The sequence below is a fragment of the Lissotriton helveticus genome, chromosome 12 (assembly GCF_964261635.1).
Source record: "Lissotriton helveticus chromosome 12, aLisHel1.1, whole genome shotgun sequence".
Classification (NCBI taxonomy): Eukaryota; Metazoa; Chordata; class Amphibia; order Caudata; family Salamandridae; genus Lissotriton; species Lissotriton helveticus.
In genome coordinates, this window is record NC_136073.1 from 685,651,413 (window position 1) to 685,671,154 (window position 19,742).

The 19,742-nt window shown below is 45.0% G+C and overlaps 1 protein-coding gene and 1 long non-coding RNA gene across 4 annotated transcripts in view; one reads left to right on the top strand and one right to left on the bottom strand.

Annotated features, from left to right (window-relative positions):
* The window catches only part of LOC144799953 (uncharacterized), a 924,253-nt gene extending 919,359 nt beyond the window's left edge, over positions 1-4,894 (bottom strand). For both annotated transcript variants that reach the window (XR_013603906.1, XR_013603905.1), the window contains exon 1: positions 4,759-4,894. This is a non-coding gene — a long non-coding RNA (uncharacterized LOC144799953). The remainder of the gene's footprint in view (positions 1-4,758) is intronic.
* The window catches only part of FCSK (fucose kinase), a 1,128,763-nt gene that overhangs the window by 847,318 nt on the left and 261,703 nt on the right, over positions 1-19,742 (top strand). For both annotated transcript variants that reach the window (XM_078671586.1, XM_078671587.1), the window contains exon 10: positions 2,961-3,111. In XM_078671586.1, coding sequence (XP_078527712.1) covers positions 2,961-3,111 — 151 coding nt within the window. The remainder of the gene's footprint in view (positions 1-2,960; positions 3,112-19,742) is intronic.

Consider the following 19,742-nt stretch of genomic DNA (forward strand, 5'->3'; position numbering starts at 1 on the left):
AGGATCTCAGTGGTAAACTGAGACAGAGGAAATATCCGGAGACTGTGATTAAAAAAGCTTTCATAAGAGCACGAAATAACAACCGTGAGGCCCTTTTGGAGGACAATCCACGAAGGGCGGATGCCGAAAACAGGACGGTTTGTGTCACCACATACAGTCCGGTCAGCAACCAAGTGACAAAATTGGTCCACAAACATTGGCGCACTTTAACGAGTGGTGGCTTGACTCTGGAGAAACCTCTCTTTGCACATAGAAGGGGTAGGAACTTAAGAGATATACTCGTTCATACGAGACCACCCCCTCCTACTAAGGATCAGACGAGGTTGCAAGGTGTACATGGGCATTACCCGTGTGGCAACTGTAATAACTGCCACCTCACAAAAAAGAGCCGGAATCTAACCTTTACCAATGGGACAAAATGGGAACAACGTGCTTTTACGAACTGCAACAGTAAAAATGTTGTTTACCTGATTACTTGCCCCTGTGGAAAAGAGTATGTGGGGATGACCACCAGACCTGTGAGAGTCAGGTTGAATGAACATAAAAGCAACATCAGGTGCAAGAAACTCACGACCAAGATGTCAACCCACTATATTGAACATCAACACTGTGTGAATGAGTTACAGTGGACGATCATAGAACAACTACCCTCAGAGGTGGGTCTCCTGGAAAAAGAGCAACGGTGGGTGTTTCGGTTGGGAACCGACACCACCGGACTGAACGATTCTATTCCATGGAACCTTCTCAGATAAACCTTATCTGACTACCCATCACAAACTGTTGATGTACACGTGTGGTTACATCCAACAAATATGACTGTGGGGTTCCTTTGGGTCAATACACCATTGCAATGTGATACTACCTAGCTGTGATCGAGGATTTATCCCCTTTCGGTAGGGACCATGTTCCATGAGTTCCCCCTTTTTTAACAACAAGCCCTGTGAAATAATCACCGTCTGTTGAGTTCAACCAGTACACTGTTGCCCTTCAAAAACTCCTTTAAGGTAGTCTACTTCTTAAAGGTTGTTTAATTCATCACCATTGTGCTTATTGCCTATATTTTTTGTTCAGCATCTAGCTGTAAATTTGTCAAATGCACTGCCTCATATGCGCATACTTTTTCACCGAAGCGCTTATTTTGTATTTGCCATTGAAGCTCCATTCATTTAACAGGCTTTTAGTTGTTTAACCAATTGCTCCGTGTATTAACGTAGCGTCTCCGTCGGCGCATGCGCGGCAGCCTCGCTCGCCGCGCATGCGCACCTTTAGAGCTGTAATGCGCATGCGCGACAGAGCAGTGAAAGGCGCTAGCGCAACACCGGACGCTCGGAGGTTGTTATCTCCGTTTTTGGGCATTCCCCCGGGCTGCATTAATCAATTTACCGGCACTAATTACCTACAGGCACAACATATATAAGGGCCTTGAATTCTTCGTAGCTCACTTCACCGGAGCCGCGTTGAGGGAAGGCAGGCGATTAGCTATGGCAGTAACCGTGAGTTATAGACCATTGAGAGAAGCAGTTGTTCTCTGTACTATTGATGTATTGACTACGAAGTTTTCCTACTGAACCCCTGATATTGATTTCTTAGGTTTCTGATTAGAAAGGAAGGATTCCCCAATATACGCTTAGGCCCATGAAGTCCTGTATTTGGGAACTTTAAGTAAGACTTCTATTTCTTTATGTTTGCTCTCCTTCCATCCGAGCAGAGAGTAATTTTGGTGTTGTGTGTGTCTATGTGTTTGTAGTGTCCTTTTTCTTTTTTCTTTCCAGGGTCCCATTATTTTTGGTTCAACCTGATGTTTTTTCAGAGAAGCTTGATTCTTCTCTTTTAACCTGTGAATTATAGATCTGTATGTTTATCTATGATTTTGTCTCCACAGGTTCTTACGCCAATTGGGCGCAACGACATTCACTAACATATAACACTGTTAGGAACATTACACATTGTGGTAATTTTTATTAACACTTTTACATTTTACATGTGAGTAAGGGGAGGGTAAGTGCATTAACCCTTGTCCTGAAGAAGGGGGCTTTGACCTCCGAAACATGTTGACTTTTTGAAACAGTGGTCTGGATACCCTAATACGTATCTATTTAAAACCACGCCCTGCACTTTTATTTTAATAATACCAGCCGGGGATTTAATAAAGTATTTTTTTCCCACGTGCCAGGTATTTTTTAACCATTCACTTTTTTTCACCTCACCTCACTCACACCTTTGTATATAAAACACACACCCCCACACATAGTTCACTTCAAGTGCTCCTGCGTATTCGCGAGTCGTAGCACGCCGCATCCCGTAGAGGGGTGCGAAGGCCCCGATGATGAAGCATGACACCAAGGGGCCTGTTGGTGTGTGAGGGGCATTTAAACAACACTGTGTGTTCCCCATCACTCTAGGGATCACTATCACCCTGAGTGGATTCCACTTTGTTTATTTATATGACCTGGGAGACTGAATCCACTGACTCTCTCTCTCCCCCCTCCTGTTAAAATTTGACATCATAAACATAACATGTGTATCTGTAAAGTGCAAGTTCACCCAGAAGGGTATCTTGGTGCTGAAAACAGATGTTTACTGTTACCCAACTCCATGGTATTAATTTTATCGACCTCAGAAGGATGAAGGGCTGAGTGGACTTACCGGGATTTGAACCTGTGACTTTGAGGTCAAACACAGGCCCCTACAGAGGCCGCATTAGTCCAGTAAGCCACCAGACCCGGCACATGGGTAGGACTGGTGGAGATACATTTGAGGCATGTCAAACACTGCATGCATTTTCTCAAATTTTTCCTGTGCTGACTTCAAGGTGGCAGTATGCCCAACATTTTGCATGGGGAGGTGAAAGTATGAGAGCTCTGTCCCCTGTTGACAAAGGCAATAACTGATGATTAAGTGTTTATCATCCCCAAATGTGAGTGCTTTTAAAATAACGTTTGTGAGATCTTCGCCCCCAGCTCTCACTGTTCTTTGACATCCTGTGGTGCATGGCTAGAGGGGTGACGGAAGAGGAGTTCCTGAAGGGAGGCGTCTACAGCTCAGGTGGTGCAATGAGAAGTGCCAGGACGGTGTTGTGGAAGGAGCTGCGTGATGTGCCACTCAGTATTGGTGGGTGAAGTCAATTACACGTTTTACAGCTGCTGTTGTGACTATATTACCTTTCTACCAGTTGTTCCTTTGGGGACGCCATTGGCCCGATGTACTAAGAGACCGGTCTCAGATAGTGGTTGCAAATTGTGCCCTGACTTTTTGTCAACTGTCTCTGATTCTGTGATGCGACCTATGTACTAGTAGCCAGTGTCATAAAACCTCCTGTCACAGTTGATCGCAGAACGAGTGAGCGTTGGCTCAGCATCCTGTGATTCTGGGCAAATCACTTAATCTCTCCATGCCTAACAAAAATGAATGTGTCCTTGTGTAAAGTAACTGGTGCTCATGTAAAGCGCTCCAATACCTTCGAGTCGTGTTTGTGCTAAAAAATCTGGGGGGGGGGGGGGGAAATGATATATATCATCAATATTAATTTGGCAAGTCATATTTGCAACCCTGTGTGACTGGCTATGCACAGGAACAGCAGATCACCATCTCCGTGTGTTTGTATTCACAAACGTGAAACTTTACTATTTTTCAGGCTAATTTTCATTCATAACCACATAGCGCTTTACTTTCAGTTTCAGAGAGTGGGATGCATTGTGAGGTAAGCAGTGCTGGCGCTGGGGGAATGATTTATCTCTTGAGAAAACAGGACACGTTAGTCAGTGGTGCAAGCAGTACAAGGCTGTTTATTCCAAGTCTTTACCAGTGGTACTCTCCTTGAGATGCCAGGGTATCTGTATGTCCCTGGACATACTGCAAATGAAGGCCTTTTCAACACCGAAAGACCAACGCTATATGTATCGTTTTAGTACTCCAAACACATAGACGTGAGGTATGAAGCACTAGATACAATATTTAATGGCATTATTTGGAATGTTATTTGAGAATACTTATGTTTGTTGCCAGTTTTATGGTACTTATGGTTGGCATTTCTGTGTTTATCCATATCTATTTTTGCTCATCTTTTCTGTAATTAGTCATGTTTAGTTTGGTTTAGAAAAGCGAAGTTGCACCTAATATATTTCTAATTATATTTAACCGATGAACGCATTAGCCCGCTTGGATGCCTGTGAAGTTTTCAATGTGTGAGGACTGGAGATGTACAATATAGCAGTGCTCACCTCAAAACATTAATTTTCATACAAACATAATAATCACTTCTACATTTAGTTTTATAATTAGTACACAATTTCGTATCTTTTTTACTTAATTTCCGTGCAGTTAATGTGCCCAGCACGCGGACTGGTGATTATGATGGACAGCATGGAGTGTCACTAAAGACATAGTTGCAGCTTGTTTGTTTTAAAATACAGGGACAAAGGTAACCAGTATCATGGGTCCTATCATGGGATGCAAGGAAGGAAGTGGTCTCCCTGGCTACTGTTTAAACAGTGAAATGCAGCAATCATCAGGGTTCAGTGGGCCTCAGGCCTATGAGCGGCTTCGGCATCACATCATTTCCTGTCTTTTTGTGTGGACCCGGAAAGCTCCTCACGTATTGTGTTATGTCTCAGTCAGCCGCTGCTACCAGAGGCCGTATATCTTATTTTACTCACTCAGGCTCCGTACTTTCTGCCAGATACGCGGAAGGCTGCTCTGGGCGCCAGTATTTCACGAGACACCTGAATAATGGCGGACCGCCTCCCTCCTCCCACTTACCGAGTGGGGTTAGGAGCCGAATAGCTCTGCGGGGAGATTCTGCAGTTTCAGCGGCTGCTGATACAGCAGATACACTTTAGTGACATGACGGAGCGCTGCAATCACCGAGCGGCCGGCGCTGGCCGGGGGCCATCCCTCAGCCGCAGGCACGAGGCGGGAACAGCGCGCGCTCTGCAGGACCTGTCCCGGGGCACTCTGGGAGCTCCGCGCGCGCCGAGGCTTCAGAACCTGATGATCTCAGCCACATTCTCACCTGAGACTCAGCACAAGCAGTGGCGCGAGCTTATTGTTGTAATTTCACCATAGCATAACTGTTGATGTACCCAATTAATACTTGCTTCAGATGTATGCTTCCGTTTGAGTTTTTTCTCTGTTATACGGAGTCTGGCTTGGACAGAAACTTGGTCAGGGCACCCGAATGCATGTGTGTAGCCCCTATTAATGAATCACATAGCTAAACAAGTTGTCAACATTTGGAAATCGGGGTAGTTTTGAACTTGTTAAGATATGCTGTATAGGTGTTTTGCAAGGCATGGGAGACTACTAAAATTTTTGCTTGATGCAGACAATGCTCGTGGTCATGTCCAGGAAATCAGCAGTAAATGACAAGCTTTGGCAAACCAGTAGGTTTCGCCTATGCAAGAGCTATTTACTTTGGCAGTGTCTTTTAGCCATGTTGTACACCAGTGCAGCAGCTGTGCAGCATGGATAAGTTTAAAAAAAGAGCTATGATGCGGTCAGTGCTGTTCGCGTCACATCTTTTTTTTCCTTATTGCGAGTAGGGGTGGAAAACACAGACAACAGGAAGGATGGTGGGATGGGAAAAGGCAGCACGAACAACAGAAGAGAGAGTGGTAGGCAACTGGACTATAAAAAAAGTGCTATGATGCTGCCAGCACTGGCTGCGTCATATCACTTTTTTTTGTTCTGGCAGGTGAGGTGGGAGTGGTTAATAGCAACACAGACAAGGAGGGAGGGACAAGGAGGGGAGGGACAAAGAGGGGAGGGAGGGTAAAAGAAACACGGGCATGGTGGGGGGAAAGCTTAAAACCAACACAGACAACATAGGGAGGAGCCTTAAGAGCAGCATGGACAACAGGGGAGGGGGGGGTTAAAAGCAAACACTAACAATGAGGGGAGGGAGTGGGTTTAAAAGCAACAGGGACAACAGCGGTGGGAGAGAAAAAGCCACACGACATGAAGAAAAAATAAAAATAGTACCTCAATCACAGCCCGAGCAGCGGAAGGACACTTATCAAGATGAAGCAATCAGTTCTTTGTCCATGCTCCACACGAAGAAAAGGAAGTGAAACCGCCAGGTGCTGGCCTATTAGGAGCAGCAAATAAGCGTGACAATGAAGCCAACAAATTGCAAAGAATGGGCGGGCTCTGAGCCCCTTGTTGTATACAATCTCTCTTGCAAGCGAGAGTGCATTGAGAGCATCCGCTGTCGAAGGTGAGGGCTAAAAACGGCCCACCAGGCCATAAAACAGGGTCACAAGTGGGCAAAAAACAACCCACACTAACTTGTCAGACCAGCCCTTCTGACATTGCTGGATTGCCATACATGCAGGGCCACTGGAATTATGTGAATTCTGCATAATTATAGATTTGCTGTATTTGCCACATAATCCATCTTCTGCCTCATTTAGTGCAAATTTCACCAACACAAGATGTTTTTAGCTCAAACAGATTAAAAGTTAGTAAAAACTCAGCAACACATGTTGTAGCGCAGTGGAAGACCCTCGTTAAGGTTGAATGCTCACCTTTCAGTGGTGGCTCCTCCGCTAAGGTGGAGGAGCGTCACCCCACTGCTCAAAAGGAAAAATAAATGATAATAACGTGTCATTATTATCATTTTATTTTCTGCTGGCCTTGCCGAAACAACTCGAATTATCCACAATTATACGATACTATATTGAAACCGCTCCTGATATCTCACGTTAAAAAGTTGTCAGTCGATCGGTCTGATATATGTGTTACCGGCTACCTTCCGATTGTACGCTGATACAAGAGATAAACATTTGGTGATAATCCCATTAATTGAGAAGATACAATATATTCATTGTTTAGGAAACATTGCCTCGAAAAGATTGTATCCAGAATCCACCTTCAATTGTGCCCATTTGGAAGAATCACCTTTTAGAACATTGTGAATAGCTTTTAATCGTTAGACAAAAACTGCAATAATTTTAAATTCAGCTATATATCGAATTCAAAAATAGTATTGGTCCACCAATATAGTGACATCGAATGCTGAAATGTGGAACTAATCCCTTTTTTCTGAAACAATTTGTGGCTCCTGAAGAAGGCGTTCTCCCAACGCCAAAACGCGCGTCGATATTATTGATTGCCACTTTTTGATTTTAACTGAGTATATTAAATTGTATATTTTTTGTAATTTTGTTTTCACCATTGTATTTTGTCAAATATTAATTATGTTTTTTTATGAATGTCTAATTAAAGAAAATATAGTTTTATAATAGAAATTGTTCACTTGTTCCCTCCTTGCAATCCTGTTTCCCTTTATGTTGTTATGATTGCCTAGGTTTGATACAAACGTACTAATGAGGTGAAACATTAGCCCAGAAAGTGTTAGCTTGTAAAAAAAAAGCCAAAATAATGAGGTAATATTAACAAAATCTACCACATTGCGTTGCATAGTTTTTTTTCTGCATAATTTAGTCAACTCTGCCTCATACTTTGGTCTTCCCTTGCCGTTTAATTCCAGTGATCCTGCCTACAGGACAGCCCGACTCGGTATTGTACCTCCTGATTGCTTACACACCCTTCTTTGTATCTCGCGATGTCCTTTCAGTGCATGGTTCCTTCTCATTTTTTCTGTGTGTTTGGAATGAAGGGCTCACTCCCGTGGATTCGGAAGAGGATAGTTGGCAAGGAGAGTCAAGGTGTACAGCACTGGATTGATCATGCGGTGCAACAGGCGGCTGAGAAAATCGGAGCTGCGGGCAATTTTCCATCCTCCGGAGAGTGATGCAGATAAGGGAAGGAGGAGCGGCCCAGATATAAAATGGCAGTGGCCCACGACATGTAAACTTGGTCGCGAAGCCGGCAGCAACGGGGCTTCATCAGGTGTGGAAGCGAGTGGTAACATTCCTTAACGGGACCCCGATGCTGCGGTGGCAGACTGCGAGGATACTGGGGACCGCATCTGTCAGCCGCCTTGCGGGATGCACCGGTAGGAGACCCCTGCTGTTAGCGGTTGGGGTCCCCACTGGCGCCGAGGGTCCCCTGATATAGAGTGTGTGTGCCTCTTCGGGTGCCCTGATTCTGGGAGATGCAGTGCGGGCCGCCCAGAGCCTGATGCCTGACCCTAAGATGGCGGCCTTTGCCACCAGGCAGTGCATATAAAATGAGCAAGGATGAGGGGAACACAACAGGAGGCAAGAGACACGTTGCCCTACATGATCTGCCCAGGAGAATATAGAGTACCAGCCTAGGAGTACTTATACTGCGTCTACCGAACGCCTGCTGCTTATGAGGGAAGCCTTTCACACTCCTCTGCTCAAGGTACACCTTGTTTTTTTTCGGTCCGGTGCTTGTCACATACATACACAGTGATCGGCACGCGATACTGCCTGTCCCTCCCTGACTCCAAAATGGCGGCGGTAATTTCACCCATCATGTCGCTTCAATGAGCACAGTAAGGGTGCCCAACTCACAGTGCACACTGTCGCTGCGGCTGGGGAGCTGGTAGATGCCCCGTGCCGTAAAATCTTGGGCCTGTGCCATCGCTGCCGTGAGGAGCACCCGACGCTCAGCTGAACCTTCACCGTCCACAGTGAGTACCTGTTACACCTTCGGATTCCTGGCCCATCGACCTGCTGGACCTTGCTCCACGTCTCCTGCTGGAAAAGCTACCGTGATTTCTTGGCCCTCTGCCTTTCACAATGCTTCACAATGCTTGCTTCTCAGGCGGAAGGGGAGTTTGCTGCAGTGCCTGTCCCTATGATGGCGACTGGGGCCAGTCTTGACTACTGCTGTGGGGGACTCCTGAGGTACCGGGGCACTCCCAAACTGAGCTGGTGGGACGTTCCTGATCTAAAATCATTGGTCATCGTCCTGTTCTAGATCTGCCCTCACCCGACCCCGCTCCTGCTCCCCCTCCATGACACTTGAGTCGGAAACCTTTCCATCTGCAGCTGAGACCTAGACATTTTGACTGACGCCCGGTGGAGCTACCTTAAGAGCTAAAGGGGAGATGGGCTATGGATTTCTCTCCTTGACCATCACCTACCCAGCCGGTCGTTGGGCAAACTCTCCTGCGTCTCTCTAATGGACCTTTCTCCCTTCTCCTCTTCACCATACCCCCTACCCCCTCCTCTCTACTCTTCTCCTCTTTCCAGCTATTGACCTTTGCCCTCACTCATCCTTGCTCATAGTTCCCACCCTGTCTATCCACTGGACTTTCTTCTGTGAGCGTTCCCTCATCAGTTGAGACTTTGCAATCTGACTGATGCTATTGGGGTGATGGGTTGTGGATTCTCTCCTCTGACGTCACTTACCCAGTCGGTCTTTGGGCAGACTTCCTTTTGTCTCTCCGGTCGTCTTTTCCTTCGTCCTCCCCCTTCACACTTCCCCCTTCCCCCCCTTCTCTCTATTTGTCTCACCTTTCTTTCCTCTCCCAATTTGTTGCTTAATTTTTGACGTAATGTGTATTTGTTTTCATTCTCGGTAACATTGTGGAGCCTATGGAAAGTGCTCTGATACCTACGGGTCTAGCCAGCACTATATAAATATATAACTTATAAATAACGTTCCTCTGAACTTCTGATGGACCTCTGACGATGCCCCATGGGCGTCAAAACTGTTTGTACTCACCTGGATGCACAAGCAACCTTGGCCAATGCTCGGTGTAGCTGTCATATGCAGCTAAAGAGGAGTCTGGCCCTGGATTCACCCCCTCACCCGTCACAGATATGGGAACCACAACAAACCTCCTGGCACTATCGCTACTTATAGGCAAAACTGACTAAACAAACTCTTCACTTTTGCTTTGTGGACTTCAAGGCGGCTTTCGATAATGTCAACCGAGCCAATCTTTGGAGAAAATTAGCCTTTTGGGGATCCCTGCCCCTCTCCTAAGCCTTTTGATCGAACTGTACTCTAATACGTGGGTTAAGGTGAAGCTTGGGAATGGCACCCACCTCTCCAGGCGCATTCCAATTACGAAAGGCCTCAAGCAGGGGTGTGTTTTAGCGCCAACCCTTTTTAATTTATTTACAGCCGATCTGCCACCTGCCCTAGAAGCCTGCAATGCGCACGCACCCCGATTGGGGGGTAAAGCCCTGCCCAGCATATCCTATGCAGATGACGTGGTCCTGGTTAGTCATACCAAAGCAGGACTGCAGAATCTCATTAATACGTTACATGGATACGCCGAAGAAAATTTACTTGAAGTAAACATCGACAAAACTAAAGTACTGTCAATAACTGGGAATAAAAAGTCGCACTCCTGGCTCCTTGGAACGCAGGTAGTTACAAACTGCTCTGAATATAAATACCTTGGCATCATAGTCGACAAAGGAGGTCGCTTCGCAAACCATCTTGAGGCCACAAAGAGAAAAGGTATGCTGATTGCGACAACACTTAAACAACCTAAAACTAAGTTGACTGGCCCCACTCTTCTACCATTGCTTCGTGTTGCCCAAGTTAAAATACAGTCATCAATTACTTACGGCAGCGAAGCATTAAGAGGCACAGACGTGAAACTGCTGGATACAATCATCTCAAAAGCATACAGACTTCTCTTAAATCTGCCATCTTACACCTCACAAGCCCAGATCCGGATAGAATTTGGACTAACGAGCCAAATGCTAGCAAGGAGAGGGTCATATATTAAGTGCTGGCACAAAATAAAGAACTCACAAGAAAATACATTGAACCACCAGCTTTGGCAAGATCTGTGCAGCTGCTCCAAAATGCCGGTGAAAAAATACTTAGAGGACTCCCTGATTGTGACAGGACTAAAAGAACTATGGGAATCCCCATTATCGCACGCACAGTTCAAACGTGTAGCAAATAAGAGTATAAAGAGACTCTCGTTCATAGAGGACAAAGCCTTTTTTTCCCATAGGCGTCACGCTTGGAAGACTCTGTGTACATATAAATCACCGGGTTACAGGCATACTTTGGACTGGGGTACTGCAGGAAAACAAAAGAAGCCTTTTTAAAACATAGGCTAGGAATTCCACCAGCTATACCACATCTACAACCATGGTTGAAAAGGAACTGTGGGACAACATGCAGGTTGTGCGGTGCAGGAAAAGAAGATATTGAACATTTGTTATGCACCTGCTTAAAGTTGAAAGAGTAGCTCTTCTAAAAACGTCTTTTAATGAACACAGAATACGCACATGCAGACAAGCAGTCCTTGCATGTTTTAACCCAGGATTTCCATCACTAAATGGGAAGTTGGTGAAATTTCTGAAATTAGTGGTGCTGAAATTAACAAGCCAAGATGTCGGCCCAGACAAGATATAATGAACTATGGACATTTCCCAAACCCTATTTTTCTACTAATATATCTATTAATAATCATGATCTCTCTTTTTAAGACTTTTTATGATGAAATGTGCACTCAAATGTATTTTTGTAATGGTTTTAATTAATCAGAAACAATACATTTTTACTTACTTACTTACCCTCACCCGTCACCTACACAGCTGGACATCTGTCATTGTTTTCCTCGTTCTTCCCGCTGTGTATTCCCTCCCTTCCCTTCCTCCTGCCCCGGTGACTCTTTGATTTAAGTGATGTTACTTGCTGTAACTCATGTAAAGCGCTCTGATACCTCCAGGTCTAGTAGTGCTATATAAAACTTTTCAAATAAATAAATCATCAATGAGTGCTGGAGGCTTATGATTAAAGATATTCCTTCTGCTGGAGGGTTTCGCCTTCCATGTTTCTCGCATACATAGAACTAGTACAACAAGGCCAGCTGTGATGGAATATTCCTTCATACAAAGAAGAAAACAGCACCGGCAGCAATAATGCAACTTTTCGTAGCAGGCAGCAGAAGTGTGAAGTTGTTCGCCTCTCTCTCATGAAAGGGCTTTGAATGCTGAGGTCTCTAGCTGGGCCTTTATGATCCGCAATCACCCTGCTCCTTCAATCTATGGCCTCTCTCTAAGCCTTCAAGACATTCTTTGGTGATTTTTACTTGTGGCAGCTGTTGTGATTTCGTCGCTCAACAGACCGAATGAGTTGGACTAGTTTTTATATGACTTGAGCTGTGGTACATAGATAAAGTTGCACTCTTTGAAACTTCTAGACGTGGGTTATAATTAGGGCTCCCGGTTTTCCGTTTTTACGGATTTATACATATACATACAGACGGAAATCGATATTTCCTTTGTCTGTATTTATATGTATAAATGGCAAAATACTTCTAAATGTTGCCGCGCGCGCTGCCGTGCTTCAGTGCAGTTTCTTTGACACGCCCCCGTTCCAGGAAATACCTTCAATCCTTTACAATCTGGGTCTTTTGGTGTCTTCGTGTGGGCCTATGTGCGCAGGGTCTTTCAGTGACGATTGTGCCCCTCAGCCTATCCTGTTACGAGTCGGAATTGCTTGTTGTGGCGGCTCTGCATGCAGTGTGTGGGCCGCACAGTTGGGGGCATCACCTCGGCTCTTGGAGCGCGGGCAGCGAGTGGAGGAGCGACTGAATCACCCTGGGTGCCCCTGCACTGATTCCCCTGCCAGGGGCACGTGAGCCTGTATGGTTTCTCTGCAATGCACCGGCCTTGGGGTTTTAAGTATTTATTGACGTGTCTCTCCCCCGTGATGCTCTCCTCCGCCGTCCCGCTTCTCAGTCTACCTCGACTGACCTCATGTAGAAAGTACCCCCACCACCAGGTCCTCACCGCCCACCCCCCATAAGTCCCCTACCAGCCCCCTTCTGAACTCGCCGAAGCCAGGAGTGCACAAGCTCGGGTGCTTGTAAAACACAAACTCAAGAGGCACCCAGAAGTTTTCAAAGACAGTGTAGCCATGCTCCATTATCTGGAACGGTGTCTCTGCCACACAGCACAGTATAATAAGTTATTATACTTTGAAAGCAGCTTCCTGACTTTTTACATTGCCTTCCCCTTCTCGACAAGCTAATGCATTCTCTACATAACATTCATTTTTTCCCCCACACAGACTGCGAATGGACTATAGAAAAAAAGAATTTGCAACAAAATATCGATATAAAAGACAACACTTACAAATTATGTAAGGATAAATACAATTCACTCAGAATGTCTTGTGAAAAAAATCCCCCAGGGTGGAAAAAAGTTACCGGCTTTCCCTCACAGGTTAAAACTGTACATGTGTGACTTTGATGCAGGTCTCCCGAACACAGGGACTCTTCCAAGCTATGGGTCACTCAAGGGTCACAGTACTTCTAAAACACAGGACTTCTCACGCCAAAAAACATTTCTCTTTCGATGGAGCTTCCAAAACCATGTCAATGTTTTTACAAAAAAAAGAGGAAAGGTTTTACTAGAGAAATAGAGTACTCCAAACTTAATTTGACGTTTTAAACAAAACTAGGACACGGGAACAGACCGATGCACTACGAGCAAGTCTAGGTCTGTAACACATTCGGGGACACAAAATACAACTTCTGCTTTACAGCAGTTTTACTACCGAGAGATATGACATGCCAGGGTTATGAAATGGGCAGTGACCACTTGGCACAACTATGCTTTTATAGTTGTATATATATATTTTTTTTTTTAAACACTGGCAAATTCTTGAAACCATTTCTGGAGGGTGTAAGCTCCCCAAACTAGTCCGCCTGGGAATGGGGATATATGTGTGGAATATTGTGTTGCTGCTGCTAAGTACAGATGACCACTATGGCAGAAGCTTTGGAGAGTTCCGTAAGAGATGTGTACAATGGCAAAGTTTTCAGAGGAATGTATTGTTTTGACCAATAACAACCGGGCGCTGGTGTGCATTGTCAATTTAAATAAATGCGGAAAAATACTAGCTGTAGTGGCGTCTTTTGCTTGTGGCAAAAATACATGTGGATAAATACAGAACAAATGCCCAAAAAATAAATATGGATAAATACAGACGGAAATCCTGGTAGAGACCCTTCTTGAGTACCGTACACTGTACGTGTGTGTGAAGTCATTCAGTAATTCTTTTCTACTTGACCACATAGTGTGATTTTGGGCTAATTAATTTAATCCCCACTTGTCTGCCCCAACTTGGATTAATTATAAGTGTGGGTGGTGCCAGGGATTTCCAATGTGTACTCCTGATCAGCAAACTAGATTCAAACCCTTAACCATCCTCCTTCTGAATGGTCCCTCCAACCCAAGTCAAGGCACTTACAATGATCATTGGCAAAGAAACCAGGTTTAGCATTAGCTGTCAGTCTTTTGGCTTTGTCAATGTTTACTTTTCTTTATCATAGTTTTTGCAAAACTTTACTGTTGGGAAAGCTGCCCAGGCCCTCTTCAATAAAAAAAGGTTTTCAATAAAAGCAAAAATATTTTTTGGTTTCAATAATCGCACATTGCAATACTAGTCCCTGGCACTGACGGGAACTACTTTTTGTGCTGCATATGGTCCCGGAGAACCCGTGCTATACTCTCCCAAGCTATGGCTGATCGGAGGAATGCAGATAAGTTCACGATCAGATGTGGGTTGGAACGACGACTCGCTAGGCTGAGCGGTTTTGTCGTCGGTGGCCTTTTGAGGACACGCCTTGGTGAGGAAAGCTGTTTTCTCAGAGAATGTCCAAGCTTCGCTTATGGACATGCTCTTTGATTGCTCCAGTCTCTTCGGAAACAAGGCAGACTCTGCACTGGAGCGCTTAAATGATAGAAAAGCTAAGGCTAGGTCCTTGGGCCCTTCCATGACCCCTCGCCAACCCCAGTCCACCTTTTGCGCCTTTCGTGGCCACAGAAGGAATTACCTACTGAGCCTCTACCTACCCAGCCACCACAGCACACAAGCTTCCCATCTCCTGCGCGGTCAAGGACGGGGTACCAACAGATCACATGGGTCAGGCAGCCGGAGCTTAGGCCAGTCTACCACCCCCCTGGCAGCCGCAGCCTCCAAGCCTCTTTAGTTTGCCCTCTATCACGGGCAACCAGTGGGAGGCAAGATGTGGCATCACCCGCACCATTGGAGGTCGATAACATCAGATCGCTGGGTTCTCCAAATTGTCCGATGGGCTACTCCCTTCCTTTCGTGACCACCCCTCCACCTATGCCACCCACTTGCTGCAGACTGACGGAGGACCATCTCTCCTTACTCAACCAGCAAGTGGTGGTTCTCTTGGCCAAGGGAGCCATAGAGAAGGTGCAGACATAAGAAGAAGCCCATGGTTGTTATTTTTTTTGACTTTCTGGTGCTCAAGAAGGATAGAGGACTAACAGCTAGATTCATCATTTAAAAATCGTCTCGCAAAGGGCCAGATTCTGAGAATCTGGCCCTTTACGAGCGCAATTTTTGCATTTGGGATTCATCATCCCAAATGCAAAAATCGCTGATAGCAAAATCGCAAAATTGCGAGGAATTGCATTTAAGGAATCTCTATTTGAGATTCCTTAAATGCAATTCATTAACCATTTTTAAATTGCGAATTCGCAATTTTTGGCCGCTATTTACCGCAAAGTCTGACTTCCTGGTAAATAGCGAAAAATTTGAAAAATGCACTTTAGTGCATTTTTCTAAGTTGTATGTTACACACACACATGTCCTTTGGACATGTGTGTGCGCAACATCAGTCTACATTTTCATTTCAGGGGTGCTACAGGGTGTCCTTTGGACACCCCTGGCACCCTTGAAATCGCATCCTTATTTGCGATTAGCAAATTGCTAATCGCAAATAAGGAATAACGCCAGTATGTGACGGGATTGTCTGGGCAGGAGGCACAAAAGTAGACTTTCTCTTTAGACCTGCGCTGGTCATCTTAACCTGCTCATCATTTGAATCCCCGAAGTGGTTGCGGAGTTTTATCTTCCTGAAGAATTGGGCCAATTCTGTATTTCGGGTAAAAGGGTCGTTCATGGGTGTTGGTACAAAACCTAAACCCTTAGAGAGGACAGTTTCTTCATCCTTTGTACGGGTGTGGTCACTAAGGTTTCAATGTTCGTAACTCTCCGCTCGTCGACGGGCCGTTCCCTCTCCCTTTGCTTCTTGTTCCCATCGAGACCGGTGTTTGGTCTTCCCACTTTATCCTTGCATTTTGCCTTTTTTGTCTTCCTTTTCCCTTGCCCCTGCATAAAAAAGGCTGCGGGCCTTGTGGAAAGCCAAAACCTGGCGGATAGTATGGTTGCTGCCGGAACCCAAACTGGGGCATTGGTGGGTGCATCATAGGGTGGTGGAAGTTCTGCTGTTGCCTCCCTTGGTGGCCATCTGTACTCTCATCACTGCTGCTTCCGCTAGTGCTCCTCTCATCTCCAGAGCTGAAGGTCCAATTCTGCAGGGTTGGTCTCAAGCGTTGCTGCTTCCTGCCTGTTTGTGGTGGGCGATCATAGTAATCATCAGTAGTGTACGGGTATACAGTCTCACAACTGAATTTTTGCACGTCCTTTTTAGGTCTCGCCTAAGCCATCGCGTTAGCGATGCTTTGGCGAGATATTAAGTAGGGCCTTTTAAAAGTGCTCCCAAAGTCTGCAGGTGGATCGGGTACAGTGCATGTGCGCCGGGCGTGCGCACCATTTGTCCGCCTGCAGCCTTTGGGAGCACTTTCGCGGCCGCTTTGATGGTCTCAGTGAGCCGCGTGGCCACTGAGAACATCAAAGCGGCCGTGAAAGTGCTCACCATTTGCCACCCCCTCCCTTATCCCACTTCCTGCTTGTTTCCTTTGTTGTCAAGGCACCTCTCACAACTGCCCCTCCCTCTCCCCCACCACAGAGCGCTTCTCACGGCCGAAGGCAGCAATTGCAGACCTTTAATTCAGATGTCCACACATGCGTTTTATAAATGCTATGATTCAATACAGTATATTATTACATGGAGAAACAAGATCTCACGGATCGTCTGTGAATCCATTGCATGTCACCCATCGCTGCCTCCTCAGTGTTCGAATGTTCACCGCATTTTGCAGTCTACTTTACTTACACTGCACATCTTTTCCCACAACTTTCCCTGCACTTATGATGGTGGAAAATTATCAATACCGACAGATTTTGCACCATTGTAGGTGCAATTTACAGTTGTATAAATCGACTTATTCCCACAGTGTTTAACGACGTATGCTCCCAATTGCCACATAAGTGAGCGAGGACATTTGTATATTTGGTACAATAACAAAAGATATACTTATACTATGTTCTTTGCACCGGTGCCAGCAATTTTTCCCCTGCAATAGCGCAGCCAGTTTCATCTGTAGGCTGTACTTGTGCATTACACCCCAAAATGGAAACGAAAGGAGTAAGACCAGCTATATTTCAAGAAAGCTTTTTATTGTGCATGGTGGGTGGCTGGACACATCTTCTGTTTAATTGTCTACCGCACTATATCAATTAGGTGTTCCTCGGCAATATGACCTTGTCAGCGAGTTATGTCCTCTCAAGTTAACAGCCAATAATTAATCTTGCAGAATTGACCGTAAAATGCACAATTGTTCAGATTGGTCCACCACTTTTGCGCAAACATACAGACGTATTTTAATTCCGCTGTTGTTAAACGCAAAGTAGCATTGTAACAGCTTTTCTTACATAAATAGTTCCAACGCATTTTCAACTTAGCAATTGGTTAACATTTGTTACAGAAGCTTCACGACCCTTATGTCGGACAAGCTGCAGTTTTAAGAAGGTTCTGTTATGTTTTACTATAACTGATAATAATCAACTTATCAGTGCGAAGTTAGCACCATCTTTTTTGCTGTTGCTAACTGGTATGGTTTTTCAGAACAGGGAAGTGTAATTAATTTGTTTCTTCTTCCAGTGATGCCACGTTTCTCTAAATAGAAAAATCATTTTAAATCCGCAGAAATCCATTTAGCTCACTTGTAATACGATTTAAAAAAAGTCAGCTCCCAGCATTCTCTGAATGAAGGCCCCAGTAATGTATACTAGACATCCAACCAACCACACACAACCACAGCCACACACACACAACCACACACACAACCACACACAAAACCACACACACTCAACCACAACCACACCCACACACCGACAACCACTCCCACAACCACACCCACAAATATACACACACACAACCACACCTAACCAAAACCACAGGGGTACTGCAGAGTGGGGCTGTACAGTGGTGCTGCAGAGTGGTGGTTTATATTGGTGCTGTAAAGGGGTGCTGCAGAGTGGTGCTGCAGAGTGGTGGTTTATATTGGTGCTGTAAAGGGGTGTTGTGCTGTAAAGGGGTACTGCAGAGTGGTGCTACAGAGTGGTGGTTTAGATTGGTGCTGTAAAGGGGTACAGCAGAGTGGTGGTTTAGATTGGTGCTGTAAAGGGGTACTGTAGAGTGGTGCTGCAGAGTGGTGCTGTACAGTGGTGCTGCAAAGTGGTGGTTTAGCTTGGTGCTGTAAAGGGGTACTGTACAGTGGTGCTGCAGAGTGGAGCTGCAGAGTGCTGCTGTACAGTGGTGCTGCTGAGTGGTAATTTGTGGGCCTACCGTGTGTAATGAAAGGACCCATATCTACATAAATGTTTAAGTTTCAGTGTGTATTTTTCTATCTATCTATCTATCTATCTATCTATCTATCTATCTATCTATCTATCTATCTATCTATCTATCTATCTGTCGCCCTCACTGTATCTATCACCCTCACTCTATCTATCTATCTATCTCACTCTATCTATCTCCCTCACTCTATCTATCGTCCTCACTCTATTTATCGCCCTCACTCTATCTATCTATCTATCTATCTATCTATCTATCTATCTATCTATCTATCTATCTATCTATCGCCCTCACTCTATCGTCCTCACTCTATCTATCGCTCTCACTCTATCTATCGCCCTCACTCTATCTATCTATCTATCTATCTATCTATCTATCTATCTATCTATCTATCTATCTATCTATCTATCTATCTATCTATCTATCTATCTATGTATCTATCTATCTATCGGCCTCACTCTATCTATCCATTGTCCTCACTCTATCTATCTATCACCCTCACTCTATCTATCTATTGCCCTCACTCTATCTATCTATCTAGCTATCTATCTATATATTTATTGCTATCTATCTATCTATCTATCTATCTACCTATCTATCTATCTATCTATCTATCGCCCTCACTCTATCTATCGCCCTTACTCTATCTATCGCCCTCACTCTATCGCCATCACTCTATCTATCTATCGCCCTCACTCTATCTATTGCCCTCACTCTATCTATCTATCGCCCTCTATCTATCTATCGCCCTCTATCTATCTATCTATCTATCTATCTATCTATCTATCTATCTATCTATCTATCTATCTATCTATCTATCTATCTATCTATCTATCTATCTATCGCCCTCTATCTATCTATTGCCCTCACTCTATCTATCACCCTCACTCTATCTATTTATCTATTGCTCTCACTCACTCTATCTATCGCCCTCACTCTATCACCCTCACTCTATCGCCCTCACTCTATCTATTGCCCTCACTCTATCACCCTCACTCTATCTATCTATAGCCCTCACTCTATCCATCTATCGCCCTCACTCTATCTATCGCCCTCTATCTATCTATCTATCTATCTATCGCACTCACTCTATCTGTCTATCTATCTATCGCCCTCACTCTGTCTATCTATCTATCTATCGCCCTCACTCGATCTATCTGTCTATCGCCCTCACTCTATCTATCTATCTATCTATCGCCCTTACTCTGTCTATCTATCTCCCTCCCTCTATCTATCTATCGCCCTCCCTCTATCTATCCATCACCCTCCCTCTATCTATCTATCGCCCTCCCTCTATCTATCGCCCCCCTCTATCTGTCTATTGCCCTCACTCTATCTATCTATCACACTCACTCTATCTATCGCA